This window comes from Hipposideros armiger, unplaced genomic scaffold (genome assembly GCF_001890085.2).
Source record: "Hipposideros armiger isolate ML-2016 unplaced genomic scaffold, ASM189008v1 scaffold_568, whole genome shotgun sequence".
NCBI classification, from domain to species: Eukaryota; Metazoa; Chordata; class Mammalia; order Chiroptera; family Hipposideridae; genus Hipposideros; species Hipposideros armiger.
The window spans coordinates 983,313-997,521 of record NW_017731918.1 but is presented as its reverse complement, the minus strand read 5'-3'; the positions used below and the strand labels follow the sequence as shown (position 1 = coordinate 997,521).

Sequence of the window (14,209 nt, the reverse complement as noted above, 5' to 3'; positions counted from 1 at the left end):
GCAGCTCAAGGCAGCCCAGCTCCAGGTTGAGCTGTTGTTCAGCATCTTAGCTGCAGAGGGCAGTGTCACTGGCCCTCATATGTGGAATCCGAACCGGTGCCCTCTGGCGTCCTAAGCCAGCTCTTAACCAACGCGCCACTTGGCCGGCCCAAATCTCTTCTATCTTAATGGTTAATACATTACAACTTTCTGACTTGGCAAAGTTAATGAACCTTGGCATATGAAGACACATGCAATTTTCCCTTTTTTTCTATCCCTCTATTCTCTACAGTGAAAAGGAATATGAAACACCCGTTACGTTAAGAAAATACTTTGAAACAGACCACCCAGTGAAATTATTTTATTATTATTTATTAACTTTTCCTTAAACAACTGATTTAGTTGAAATTTGTTTCTTAGGCAAATTTGTTTTCTATGTTTCAGATGGCTTTTTGAGTACCATTCAACAATTTTTGCTAAAATCATGCACATGTACAAACAAATAGCGTTTATTTTCCTATAGCTTGGTAGTTCTTGATACCAAATTCTTATATTAAAATTATGTATGACATTCAGACAGGCACAAGTTTATTATGCCATAATATAATCAAGATAGAATGGTATCACAAACCATAAGGTTTCTCTTTTCATATTTTCATAGAATACAGACTTAATATTTTGTTTTAATTCCAGTTTTTATAGTAGTTACTATAAATTTCCAGAACGTGTGTGCTTTTTATGTTTATCCCTTGATTAGTCATACTTGTGAATATTATACATGACAATAAAATCCATTTTCATTTCTGCTTTATCCTTTTACCGATTTCCCATTTATACTAAAGCTTTAATTATTCTGACAGGATCTCTAATAGCTATTTTTTTCAATTTCATATAGAAGAATAAAAAATACAGAGTATTTATTTATTGTTTTCAAAGCTATGATTCTCTTCAAATATACATGTTTTTTAGCTTTCATATTTTATGTTCTTTGCATTGAATTAATGAATATAAATATAACCACATGTAAGACATTCAAAAGGACAAAATATCATTCAATAGAGAATAACTGTTTTATGATAGATTACATGTAACAACTTTCACATATTTCTCACATTTCTTCCTCATAATTCCAGGAAGTAGGTAGGCATGTATTTTTACCTCTATTTTATAAATGAGAATTGGCCTCAAAGATATTGAGTTTTTTTACCCAAATTGACATCAGTTAATCACTAGACTTACACCTGGATTTTCTTTCTCCTAGTTCAGTTGTCATTCCATTAAACCATTACTATTGATGGATTTGAGATATTTTCCTTTCAGTAATGCTTAAAACTGTGTTCCAATCTTCCGTTAATTCTTGTATAATTTGTTGTATTTTTTCTGCTTTAATCACTGGAAACCTTTCTAAAATGTTTTCAAAATGTACTTTCTGAAAAATGAGCTTCTAGAATTGTTAAAATCAGCTAAGCAAATTATAAGTGATTCACTTTAAATAATGAGAAAGAGTTCAAGCAAGTATTTTTTTAGATTTTATTGGGGAGTTGGGGGAGGGGAACAGTGTTGGAGAATCGGGGAAGGGGAACAGACAAGTTGCTGTCCTTTTGTTCTTCAATCTAGTTGTGGAGGATGTCACTTCACTGGCCCATGTTGGTATTATCATTACGCTCTTCCCGAGTGAGGCAGATCGGTCACCGGCCACTGGATGGCCATTCACAGTGGCTCTTGGCAGCTCACGCTGGCTGCCAGCCGCTCATGGTAGCTTTATAACAGCCCACTGCAGCAGGAGCTGCAGCCTATGCCATCACCGGCAACTCACGGCAGCCCAGCTCCAGGTTGAACTGTTGTTCACCATCTTAGCTGTAGAGGGCGCAGCATCACTGGCTCTCATGTAGGATCCAAACTGGGGCCCTGCTGCTCAGAGCTGGCGTCCCAAGCCAGCTCTTAACCAGTGTGCCACTTGGCCGGCCCTCAAGCATGTATTTTGTTAGACAGCAAAAACAGAACAGGAGTATATGGAGAATTTTCTAAAATTTTCCAGGAAATTTCATCAGATGTGTTTTTCTTATATACGTAAGTTAATATGAAATTTTTAATGACATTTTAACCAAGAGAAGTAGAGCAGGTTAATAGTTTTAATCCCTAACTGCATTTCATTTTTATTGTTATTTTTGTTTGTTTTCTAGTGGCTTTTCATGGCCTACCACTGAAAATCAAGAAAGAACCCCACAGTCCCTGTTCAGAACTTGGCTCAGCCTGCAGTCAAGAACAGCCCTTTAAATTCAGCTATGGAGAAAAGTGCCTGTACAATGTCAGGTAAAGCAATCAGGTGTATATATAGAGGATGGTGCTTCTTACAGAAACAAAAAGTCCAGAATAATATAAAATCTCAAGTTATATTTTATAAGACTTATACCTTCAGTATATAACAAGCTAATTAGATAATATGAGTATGTTTAGCAGAACTCCGAAGAGCCATTTACCATCTGATCACACAGTATTATTGTTATTTCATTATTATTAATGAAAAATAGTAAAACAATAAAAATATCTTAGAATAATTTTAGAGCAATAATTTTCATTCACATTGTTGGTTGCTTTCCTACTGTAGCGATGCATCTTGGGTTTGAAAAGAGGGGTCTTACTTGGCCTGAGCAGCTACTGAAAGTTCTCATTAGAATGAATGCATTATGCACTTTAGATGGAGTTTATAGGGGGAAAAAACATGGAAACATTTGGCAGGTCTCAGCAGTACATTAGTTATCTGACAGGATTTGCAGATGATCTATAAGATGCATTCATGGACAATTGCAATAAAGTTAGGATTGAATCAGGCTCCTTAGAGGCAATTATCTATTAAAAAGCCAGTGTTCCTTCTGATAATAAAGGGTGGAGCAGTAAAAGTATATTGTTCATTTGTTAGAAAATTTGATAACATATATGTTCATTAAAAACCCTTCATAGTAAATTGCATTCTGCTATTTTTCATATTGGCCTCTAATTGCATAAGGAAGAAGTTGGCTCTGTATACTGAGTATTATTGCTCTCAATTATAGTAAAAACTTAGTTCTTAAAAGGAGTTAGTTTGGAACCTTAAATTTATGATTACACATATTTGCAGCTTTATAAGTTATGTTGATTCAAGTTCATAGTACATTATGACCCAAAGAGGTCTTCTATTCATATGTTTGCTACTTGTACTCTCTATATCCAGGATATTTTATATATAAGATGCAAGAAACTTAGATTTGTGCAGTCTCTTAGCAGCTGAACAGTGCTTGCATATTTGATTACTATTTATTCTCGCAAACTTGTCTTTTATGTCTGCTTTCCTAGGAGGTTCACCAGAGTTGAAATTATGAGCCAGTTCAATTAACAGTAGAGGAATTGCCTGAATATTTTGAAGTTCTCCCTGGGGACCAATAGTTCCCACAGTGAAATATGGATTATATTCTCCTTCTCTATGCAAACAATTTAAATACCATATTTCATGGGGGGAAAAAAATAATGTCCCAGGGCAAAAGATGTATCATTTTTACTTTTTACTTGGGAATGAGAGAGGTGAACCATTTTATAAATGAAATAGATTCTCATTTAGAAATATTGGTAAAGAAAATAAGAAGAGCCAAATATAATGTTTTTATATAAGTACTATTGACTTTAAGGCAAGAGTAGACTTATGAGGCACATACTCCTTCAATTCTATGAAGTATTTTTGCACTTGGATGTAATTCTCTTATATAAATGGAGCAGCAGACTATTATTACATAAGCCAATGCAAAAAGAAAAATGTTTCTTTTTTTTAAAGAAAAGTATGTATTTATGAATGCTTTTTATTTTACAAAGAAATACAGTATTTTAACCTAGAAATATCCTTTGGTTTGGGAATTTAAGTAAAACTTGTTTTAGTAAAATATTTTTTAGATTACAAAAATTAGTTAACTCATATTCTCAAAAGCTACACATAGGAAATCAACTGAAATTCATAATACATAACCTTGTTTTATTCATTTGTGAGTGCTTAGAAGTTAGACTGTGACAATAGGACTTTGTTCTTAAGAACATTATTTTGTACTTATTCTTATACTCCAAGAATGTTTAAATATATCAGAGAGATTTTAATTTGCCTCATTGATTTTTATTATCCCATGTGAGGAAGTCAATGCCAAGCATCATTTATTTTATATGAAAATAAGGCAATAGCATCTCCTTCTTAAAATTCTCCCACAAAGTCAAGCCAGGTATGGTCTCCATTTTATTTAACTGATGTCTCTTCTTGTTGTAAAATCTAATTTAATGTAGAAGAATTATAATACCAGAAATATTTAATGATGTAGAAAAGGCCTGTCCAGTTTGCTCAAGGAGACATACCAAGAACAGATGGAAATAATAACACTTTCGTAGACAGTGATTTTTCTTATACTAAGTTGTTTGTGTATGTATTAAAAATATGTACATTTTTTCATGTATGCTGTTACCAGGTTATATATTAAGTATCCTATTTTTAGTCTAAGTGTCATGATTTTTAAGATTACATGTTCTAGAATTACAAAAACCAAAAACATAAAATTCTAACTGCCTGATGACTTAAGGCTAAAATGTGTGTTTCTTTCCTTGGGTTAGAACTTTTCTTTCTTTTTTTTATTTTTAATTGCTCCAAAGAAACAAATGTTCTCTCTCTCTCTCTCTCTCTCTCTCTCTCTCTCGTTCCCTGGGTAGTGCCTATGATCAGAAGCCACACGTGGGAATGAGGCCCTCCAGCCCCCCAACACCGTCTAGCACTCCAGTGTCTCCGCTACATCATGCATCTCCAAACTCCACTCACACTCCAAAACCAGACCGCGCTTTCCCAGCTCACCTCCCTCCATCGCAGTCCATGCAAGACAGCAGCTACCCCATGGACCACAGGTATACACAGCAAACACTGTTATTGTAAAAACTGTTTTTAGTACTCTGGGAAGAAATTCCTATTACCTATTACTATGACCTATGCAAGATTTAAGGTGAGCATGTTAATTTTGCTCATCTGTGAAAAATATTTTTAGAAAGACCTTGCTCTATCTATAGTAGTAATTTGTGGAGAAGGTCATTTATAAACATTCCTTTGATAAACATTTAAATTTATTGCTAAAATGGGAAATTAATCTATATACTGACATTTGAACATTTCCCTTTCGCTTTGCCTGAATTAAATTGCTTCACTTAAACTTTAAATCAGATCATCCCATTTTTATGAGCATATGTGTGTACTTGTTCTATAAAGTTAGACAAATTTTAGTAGGTGGCTTTCGGAATTAGTTTCTTTACCTTGTATTGAATGGTTTAGCGGTACAGTTTTGCAGAACAGAACTTGGATTAAAACCATTTTCCACCCTTTCCAAGTGATGAATATTTAATGTCAGCAGATGCATGACCCTGGACACTGAGAATAAAAAGTTAAGGCAATAGAGACCGAATTATTATTACTTAGAAAGGAGAAAGGCAAGAACCAGAGTGTGGAGCTAGGGAGAATGCTGTGGTGGGTAATTCTTGATTCCTAGAGATGAGTTAATTCATATTTAGACAAAATATTGGGGGACCTTTAGAGGTCTTGATAATACAGCTTAAAACACAGGTTGATGACACACAGTATCTTTCCTTCCCCTTCTACCTGTGCTTATGTAGAGCCAGTGGTCTGCTGGTAAATGTTTAACAACAGGCTCTATGGGAGAAAATCCGAAAGACCTGATACACGTGTGGAGCATTTGATGAGCCTGTGATGTAAACATTAGCTCCATGGTCGATTCCAAGCTACCAATGTGACAACCTTGAATGTGGAATTGGAAAGAGACATGCAGTAGCACTCCATTGTGTAGTATTTCTACTGCACAGATGCTACAGTCATAACCTCAAGGACGTAATTAGTAGTAAAATACAGTGTGATAAATAGGACGTGATAAGTTTAGAGTGTTAATTGCCTTTGTTTTTAATATATATATATATATTTTTAAAAATTGTAATTGACATAGTTTACTTCTTAATAATGGCTGTTTAACAATGGACTCGCAGAATTTCTGAAACTTTAACAATAAGCTAGTGCAAACCAGCTCTGACACACCATTATAAAAATAACTCGGGTGAAGAAATTCTCTAGATCAGCAGAGGAAACCAGAAGATGTGTCACTGGCAACTTGCTGAAAATGAGGGAATACTCAGATCTGCTTTTTACAAGTTGCTTGATGTGACTCAGTCTCAAATTCAGTAACTGTCTTTTGGTGTGAAGGCATAAGATGAAAGCATTCTTTCCAATGTGAAACTAAGCCGTATCATTTCTACCTTGGTTTCCATCACCAAGTCCTCCTTTGCTTTAGTTATTAAATGGTTCCTATTATCTTTCCCTTCTCACCCTGTAAACTTCAGACCTTGTCAGAGCATAATGGTTTGTGCATCTGTGTAAACAGTTTTGTAAATCCAGATGAAAGAAATCTTATTGCAGGGTGGGTCATCAAACAGATGCACATTGTGCGGGGCTAAGAGGGAAAAAGAGTTTGAACAAAAAAGCAGGTTTTATTTTGTCCACGTTTGGTGACTCCCAGAGTTCTTGATACCCGAGTCGCTCACTTTTCGAATGAGTGCCGAGATTCTAGATTGTACGATTTGCTCTTGGTGCGGAATAGTTCTTCCCTCTGGAAGGTGACTGCTGAACAAGCAGCGTGCCTGTGTTTAGGTGACCTAACTTGAAATGCTTTAGCCAAATCCATTTGAGTTTCTCTACTTGAAGTCAAATATTTGAGACTGAGAACAGCCGGTCCGGAACTGTAAGAGGGAAGCTCAGGGTCTTTTCCCACTGCCCCCCCATTGTGTTTTGAGGACAGTACCAGCTGGCCAATCCCAGGAAAATCTCTGGAGCCGTATGTTTCTGAGGAGGATTTCTTGGAGGGCTCCAGCCAACAAATGACAGTCCCTCAGTTATAAATGGCAAATTTGCTCTGGGAACAGATCCTTTCCCCAAATAGCCCCCTCCAGCCTAGGCACCCCACCTCACTCTGGGAATGCTCTGTGGCCAACTGGGCTGCACCCTGCTTCCTTTCCTCAGGCTCATTCTGCTCCTCAGGCCAGCCCTTTGGCACTTTTTCCTGAACCCGCTGTGCTGGAGCCTGGTCTTTTTTTCTCAGTGTTCCCCACCACTTATATGCTGTTTTTCTTTATTCCAGAGTTCATCAGCATGCTCTCCTTACCTTTAGCTCTCTTCCAGAAGCTTCTTGAGTCACTGTCGCTTTAGAATCAGTGGGCAGCTCATAAGACTGGTACCAACAACGTGTAGCTTCCTATGAAGCGTGTGTATTTGATAGATAACATGGTCCTCAGCACGTGCCAACTGGAATCAGGTTGATTCATTAAAAACAAATGGCTGATTCCTTACAAAGCTTTTAGCATAAGTATTGTTAACTTCCTTTTAAGGCTTCACAAGTGAGCTGCTGTCTTATTTTACCTTCAAGTTTCAATTTTCTGATTCACTCCTTGACAGTTCTTCATGATCGTTTCTGTTTCCTTATTTTGACTAATGAAATAAGCAAGGGAAGGTATATGGATGCCCTGCCGGGGAGCCTGACAGTTCTGCAATACTCAAGTTTCTAAGTTTATTTTATGCAGGTATAGGTGGAATGTCAGTGCTTTCCAGGGCAGCCAGTGAGGCTAGAGTTAAAACACAGGATGGAGTGTTCTTAGAAATGCTAAAGCAACTGCTTTGCAATTCTTTAGCGTTTACCTTATTTTCATTAAACGTTACCAAAATTAAATGTTAACTTTCAAATTAAAGTCTCCAGAATGCTTTTAGTGTGGGGGAGGGGAGTTAATAGGCTTGTATTTGCTCATAGTCATGTTTGATAGGATATTTTTAAGCACTCCTGGGCATTTTTTAGAGCACCTTTAAATCTTTAATTAATCCACATCTTTGTGGTAGGTCAATGATAGTATGGGAGAGAAACACAGAACCCAACGATTATGTTGGTTAGTCAGTCCTTACAGGGCATAGCCAAGAAGGACGCTTACTGCCAAGGCCTCAGAATTTCCTCATATCCTAACAGCGTGACCTGTCCCAAATCTATGCAACACATATGTGTCATTTCCGCCTGTGGAGGAGGGCTGCTGTATATTTTAAAATTTATTTTATCAATCTTATCTTTTTTTTTTTTTGAAGCTTTTGGAAGGCAGTGTGTTGTGTGCTACTGTTTGACAGTGAATAAATGGTCTTTTAAAAGCCAGCTTGGATTATCCTTTCTACTTCCCAGTTTTATTTATCACTAGAATACCATGCTATTTAGATCACTGTTGAAGATTTCAGAGCCCTGGCCATTTGAGAAGAGTGTCATTCCTCTCCTGCTTCCTCAGTAACTGTTGGTGAGGGAATGAAAACCACTAAGCTGGTTTTTATTTGATTGGTGTATTTGTTCATTGGTTTGTTGATTATTTTGGTAACAGGATAGGAAGATAGAGGATGCGGTTTGAGATCAAATTCTTTCTGGTTTTTTTTTCTGTTCTTTTTTTAGTATATAATTATTTGAGAACCTCTATTAATATGGAAATTTGAAAAAAATGATTCAACTGATTTAGAATTGGTTATTTTTGCTGTCATATGTATTTTCTCAAAATAGTGCAGTGCTCTCCTAGCCCGACTCAAAGCACACCATTAACTTATTGTAATGTACCAAATGCTTCTGCAAGGGGCTAATTAGAAGGGGGGGGCACAAGTCATATTATGATTAAGATACACAGTGCTATTGAACCAAGAGGCAGAAATCTAGTCTTTGTTAAAGATTTGCACTTCCGTTAGTTGGTATTATGTTCACCAACTAAATAGTTAAACATGGTACCAATGTTTTAAAGAGTACTCCTTGTTACTATTTTATCTGAAACATGCTCTCTCGTTTCCCAGATTTCGCCGCCAGCTTTCTGAACCCTGTAATTCCTTTCCTCCTTTGCCGACAATGCCAAGGGAAGGACGTCCCATGTACCAACGGCAGATGTCTGAGCCAAACATCCCCTTCCCGCCTCAAGGCTTTAAGCAGGAGTACCACGACCCAGTGTATGAACACAACACCATGGTTGGCGGTGCGCCCAGCCAAAGCTTCCCCCCTCCTCTGATGATTAAACAGGAGCCCAGAGATTTTGCGTATGATTCAGGTAGGCCCATGCTTTAAGTTACATTTAAGACATCTTTTCACTGGCTTTTCGCTCTGATTGGTATTGGCATCCGACTGGGTGGCTTCTGACATTTTGTGTGTGTGTAATCTTTCTGATTGTATCTCTTCTTTGAATCTTTCTCTATATGTCAAGGGTGGGATGTTCAAACCATTTTGGCATGAGCCAATGGTTGAAATAGTGTGTAGAAATGAAACCAGTCCAAAAGAGAGTACAATTTGTAAAATTAGGCACACGCTCTGCCCAAGAGAGTAACATTGTAATTTTTTCTGGGTTCTGGCTTTATTTTCTATTTTGCTACTACAGCACTATTTAATAACAGTGTTTAAAGAAAGTAATATTCTTCTGTCCTGGGTCACTTATTACTGATAACTGTTTGTTTTTTTCCTTTACTGGTGGCAATATTCCAAGGTTTCAGAAGTAAGAGCCTTACATATAAGGAGAGGAATACAATAATAAAGATTTATGGTTTATTCAGAGAGGCTTCGCTTTAGACTCACCGAGCCATTTGAAAGGCCCACAAAGTTGGATATCAAGATGGAAAGGGGGGTTTTCCTGAAAGGAACTTTTAAATCTATTGCAAATATTACCACTAAATTTGACCTTGAAACCTTAGATGAATTACTTACCTCATTTGTGTTGTTTCTCCTGTTATAATTTCAAAATCAGGGCAGCTGCTTTTCAGATATCACAGGAATTTTTTTTTAACATATGAAATAAAAGCTAATGCTTATAAGAAGGACACCATGTATTTATAAAATATTAACATTGTAACTGTGGTCAATAGATGGTTGTGGATTTGGGAATATTTGAAAACAATGTAATTGTCTTTTTTTTTTTTTTAGATAAAAATAGATGGATGTTTTTGAGGAAGCAACTATTGCTTTTCTAGGAGTAAATCTGCTAAATTTTTGTAGCAGTTCTACTTGAGGAAAGAGTATTGTTTTTGGGTCTTCAGTTTCCAACTTGCATAAAATTACTTGATTTATTATGAATTGCCCTTAAAAGCTTGGCAAGAGGGTCTCCCTCTAGCCACCCTTCCTCAGTGGTCAAGAGGTTCAAAGGCCTGAGAGGAATTGCCCACTCGGAGGCCTTGCCTCCATTTCTAGAACGTGCACCAGCTGCCTAAGACTCATGAATTCCCTGCCCAACTGGCCCTGAGTTCTCTTCAGGGCCTAAGCAGGTTCCTCCCAGGCCCAATTTTCTGAAGGCAGAACACACTGAACCTGTGTGTGCTTCTAGGTCCAAGGAGGTGGCTGAGGGACATCTGTTTAGGAGAGGGTGAGGATGGAGCTCATGTGCTTACACGCAAGGCCCCCACGGTACAGCACAATGTGGAGGTGAGTGATAGGCAGAGAGGCAGGAAGTGGGGTATGCTGAAACCTGAAGTCTGGAAGCTGGCCCCCCCACCGTCCTATTCCAGTGCTAACCTTAGAGATTTCCCCCGATTCCAGATGTGACCCAGCCTTGCAGGTTGTGATGATGACATATGTTCAAGGAATAGTAGGAGAGAACATATGTATCAGTTTGTTTGGCTTGTTTATAATGAAAAGCATTTAAACGTATGGTGTGAGGGCCTTTAGTTGAATTCTTTTGCTCCAAGCCCTGTAATTTGGAGACTATCCTGAAATGGACTATAGTGGTTTCAGTTGAGGACCTTTTATGTTTTCTATAATTTATATCCATAATTAAGAACCCTGAATTACAATGGACCTTATTATAGATAGGATTCATTTTTCTCTGTAAACTTCAAATCCTGTTAACTGATGTTATCCTTATTCTCTAAACCACATTTTACTTTGCTTCAGTTTTTTGAATTCACCATGATTTCAAGAAACTTTACATGGAAATCATATAAAAATAGCTCAAATAATTGGTTCAAAAGCACTTGCAGAGCACAGCATTTTAAAAAGTTTCTTTGTGTGTTTTAGAAATGTTTACCATTGAAGCCATTTTCTCGACTGTGTGGTTGCCTATATATTCCTCATATTTATATTCTGTATAAAAAGATATTTAACACGGTGTTGAGGATGTGTAACTTCTTGAGAAGATGTGGACCAAACAAGAAGAGATTTAAATAATCCAATGAGGGCAAAAAATAGGAGCTGCTGCTGTAAGATTTAACTGCATTATTTATGGTTCACGCTAATAGGAACTCTAGTCCGTCACTGTCTGACCCTCAAAAGCACAAATTCAGTCACTTCTAAACTAAAAGCATAGTCCACGTCTGAGCTAGAGCTGTTATAATAAAATACGATCTACTGGGAAGCTTATTAAACAACGGACGTTTATTTCTCACAGTTCTGCAGGCTGGCAAGACCAAGATCAAGGGGACACACAGGTTCAGTTCCTAGTGAGGGCGCTCTTCCTGGCTTGCAGATGGCCGCTTTCTCACTGTGTCTCCACATGGTGGAGAGAGACAGTGAGTGAGGTCTGGTCTCTCTTCCTCTTCTTGTAAGGGCACTAATCCCACCATGGGGGCCCCTCCTCATGAACTAATCTAACCTTAATTCCTTCTCAAAGCCCACACCTGAAAAATGCTATCACATTGGGCATTCAGGCTTCATCCATGAATGTTGGGGGGCAGGGTCATTCAGCCCATAACAGTCCAGTACCCTATTTTAAAAGTATATAGGGCATCTCTTTTATAAGTATACAACATATCTTGTAGAATACTTGTATATTTGAGAAACTGTTAATTTATGTACTTTTCTCCCCTCTAAATTACATTTCAAATTGCTAAAGCTGTACAACACCTTTGAGTTTTAATTTCAGTATTGCAAATAGGATACAGTTCTGTTTTGCCTGAAGAGTTGACTAGTAAAGTTCTGGATGTGATCTGAAAGAACTGTAATAACAGTGTAACAAAGGCCTATGAAAAAAATTAATCAGTGGGTATCAAAATGTACTTTACTGCATTTTTGCCCCCAAATTGCAGCAATTAAGTTGACACATTTGTATATGTCATACATTGTAGTCAACAAGTATGATATCCAGATATTTTGTTTTCTTGTTATTAGTTCCTTCATTGTTGCTGACATCATATTAAATAAACTCTATAGGAAATCTAATGTATTTATCACTGAATCATTGATTTCTTGGTTCACTTATTGATATCGAACAAATAGCACATTAGGAAATATTTGATGTGATTTGAAAACAATGTACAAAATGTTTCACAGTTAGTTTACTCAGCATCTGTGATCAAAGGTTGTCCTTTCAGAAGGCCACCAGAACTCTCTATTGCTTAATTCAATATAACGTAAATGTTGTGAAAATAAAAGAAGCTGTATAAGTGAAAAAGCAGCATGATTATACTTCTAATAAAGCCTGACATTAATTATGACATGGGAAATGGAAAGCCTATTAGTGATAATTATAATTACAGGAATGCAATTTCAACTCCCGAATATTTAAGTTAAAAAATGCAAAATATTATCTTAGTAGAGTAGAAATTTTTATTCAGGAAAAGAGAAAAAAAGAACTTGGATCAGAAGACACTGAGGAGATAAGACATCAATAGTTGGAGCCAATTTGGTGAACCTGTACAATGTGATTGTGATTGTATGATGATATTAAATTCTAACTAGTTCAATTACATCTAGTACTTTTTTCTTCTTCTTCTTATTCTGTAGCCCAGTGCACGCAGTACACAGATTTTTTGGTTGGTTAGTTGGTTAATTAAAAAATCCAACGTAATTTTCTCTTTCTTACACCTAGGGCCAACTGACTACATAAAAAGAGCTGAATAGGCGTTGAGTGCTTAATTTGGAGTACCTTATGCAGGGCTGTATTTCCATCGAGTTGTGATTATTTTCCCTATTTCATGCTCGCTATGAGGTTTTGCAGGTTCAGAATGAGCCATAAGACAAATATTTTGACTATTCTTAATGCCATGTTGTTAGAGTTATGCTAGTTGATTGTCTTTGTTTGTTTAATTATTAATTATTATTGTTGTTTTATTTATTTACTTATTTAATTTGATAGCTTAGGGTAGTATTTTAAAGGGGTGATGGACAAATGAAACTAAAGTTTCATGACCGAGAGGCATCTTTTAAACTAATTAGAGTAATCACCTGAGAGCTGGGAATGAAGACGGGAAAGGAGATTTTTCAGGGACATGAAGAATGTTGCTGGAATAAAAAAATGGGGGAAAGTGCCTACCTTGAGCTTGGGGAGAGAAGGAGAAGTAGAAGGCACAGGAGAGAGCTGACATGTGCTTCCAGAAGAAAATGTGTTTGTATTTTTTAGGTTATTTTATTTTTTTATGGCTACTCCTGCGGGTACTGGGAGGCCTCCTTTCGTTTGGAGGCATGTAACATACTAATGTGGTGACAAATGTTAGCACTATTTTAATTTGAAAAATTGGCGCAAATAGTTGTTTCATAGAATTATCAATCTTTAAACTGATAAAAGCTCTTGGAGATTACCTAGTTCAAATTTCTTCTCCACATCTCAGTTGAATCTAGAATATATCAAGTTAACGTATCATCAGTTACATCCATGTTTTGTGAAACAGCCAAAACTAGAACCAGGTTTTTCTTATTCTTCATTTAGTGCACAGTTCACAGTCTTTCTATGCAATGATCCAAAATAAAGTACTTTAACGCATTATTAGTTACATACATTATTGGTCCCTTTCTCTAATTTTAGGACTAACATTTTTCTATGGTTTTAAAAAGCTCTGTATGATCCAAGGCAATAACAGTATCTGTACTATGACGAAGGATATGCTTCTCCTAATCTTGAGGTGTACATTTCACATTAGATGGTCCCCAAATTTTATGTTAATTGTTAGGTATTCAATGTTGCAAGATAGGAAAATATAGGACCTCAAATGATATTTAGCGTTGCATTCTATTTTCCATTTAAAAATATATATTGTCAAGATTTGAGATTGTCGAGGATGTGACTTTTCCTAAACAGTTCTTCTGGAAAAGTCTGAATTAATAATTAGAAGGAAAAGTGGTAAATTAATGGCCCATCCAGATCTAAAAGTCTTTGATTAAATGAACTTTGAGTTTGTCTGAGCTTTCTTATTGGACTTCACTCT

The 14,209-nt window shown here is 36.6% G+C and overlaps 1 protein-coding gene across 5 annotated transcripts in view; it reads left to right on the top strand.

Moving 5' to 3' along the window:
- ETV1 (ETS variant transcription factor 1) overlaps positions 1-14,209 on the top strand; it is a 99,720-nt gene that overhangs the window by 46,838 nt on the left and 38,673 nt on the right. For all 5 annotated transcript variants that reach the window (XM_019623865.1, XM_019623862.1, XM_019623864.1 and 2 more), the window contains 3 exons: positions 2,163-2,292; positions 4,696-4,884; positions 8,891-9,138. In XM_019623865.1, coding sequence (XP_019479410.1) covers positions 2,163-2,292; positions 4,696-4,884; positions 8,891-9,138 — 567 coding nt within the window. The remainder of the gene's footprint in view (positions 1-2,162; positions 2,293-4,695; positions 4,885-8,890; positions 9,139-14,209) is intronic.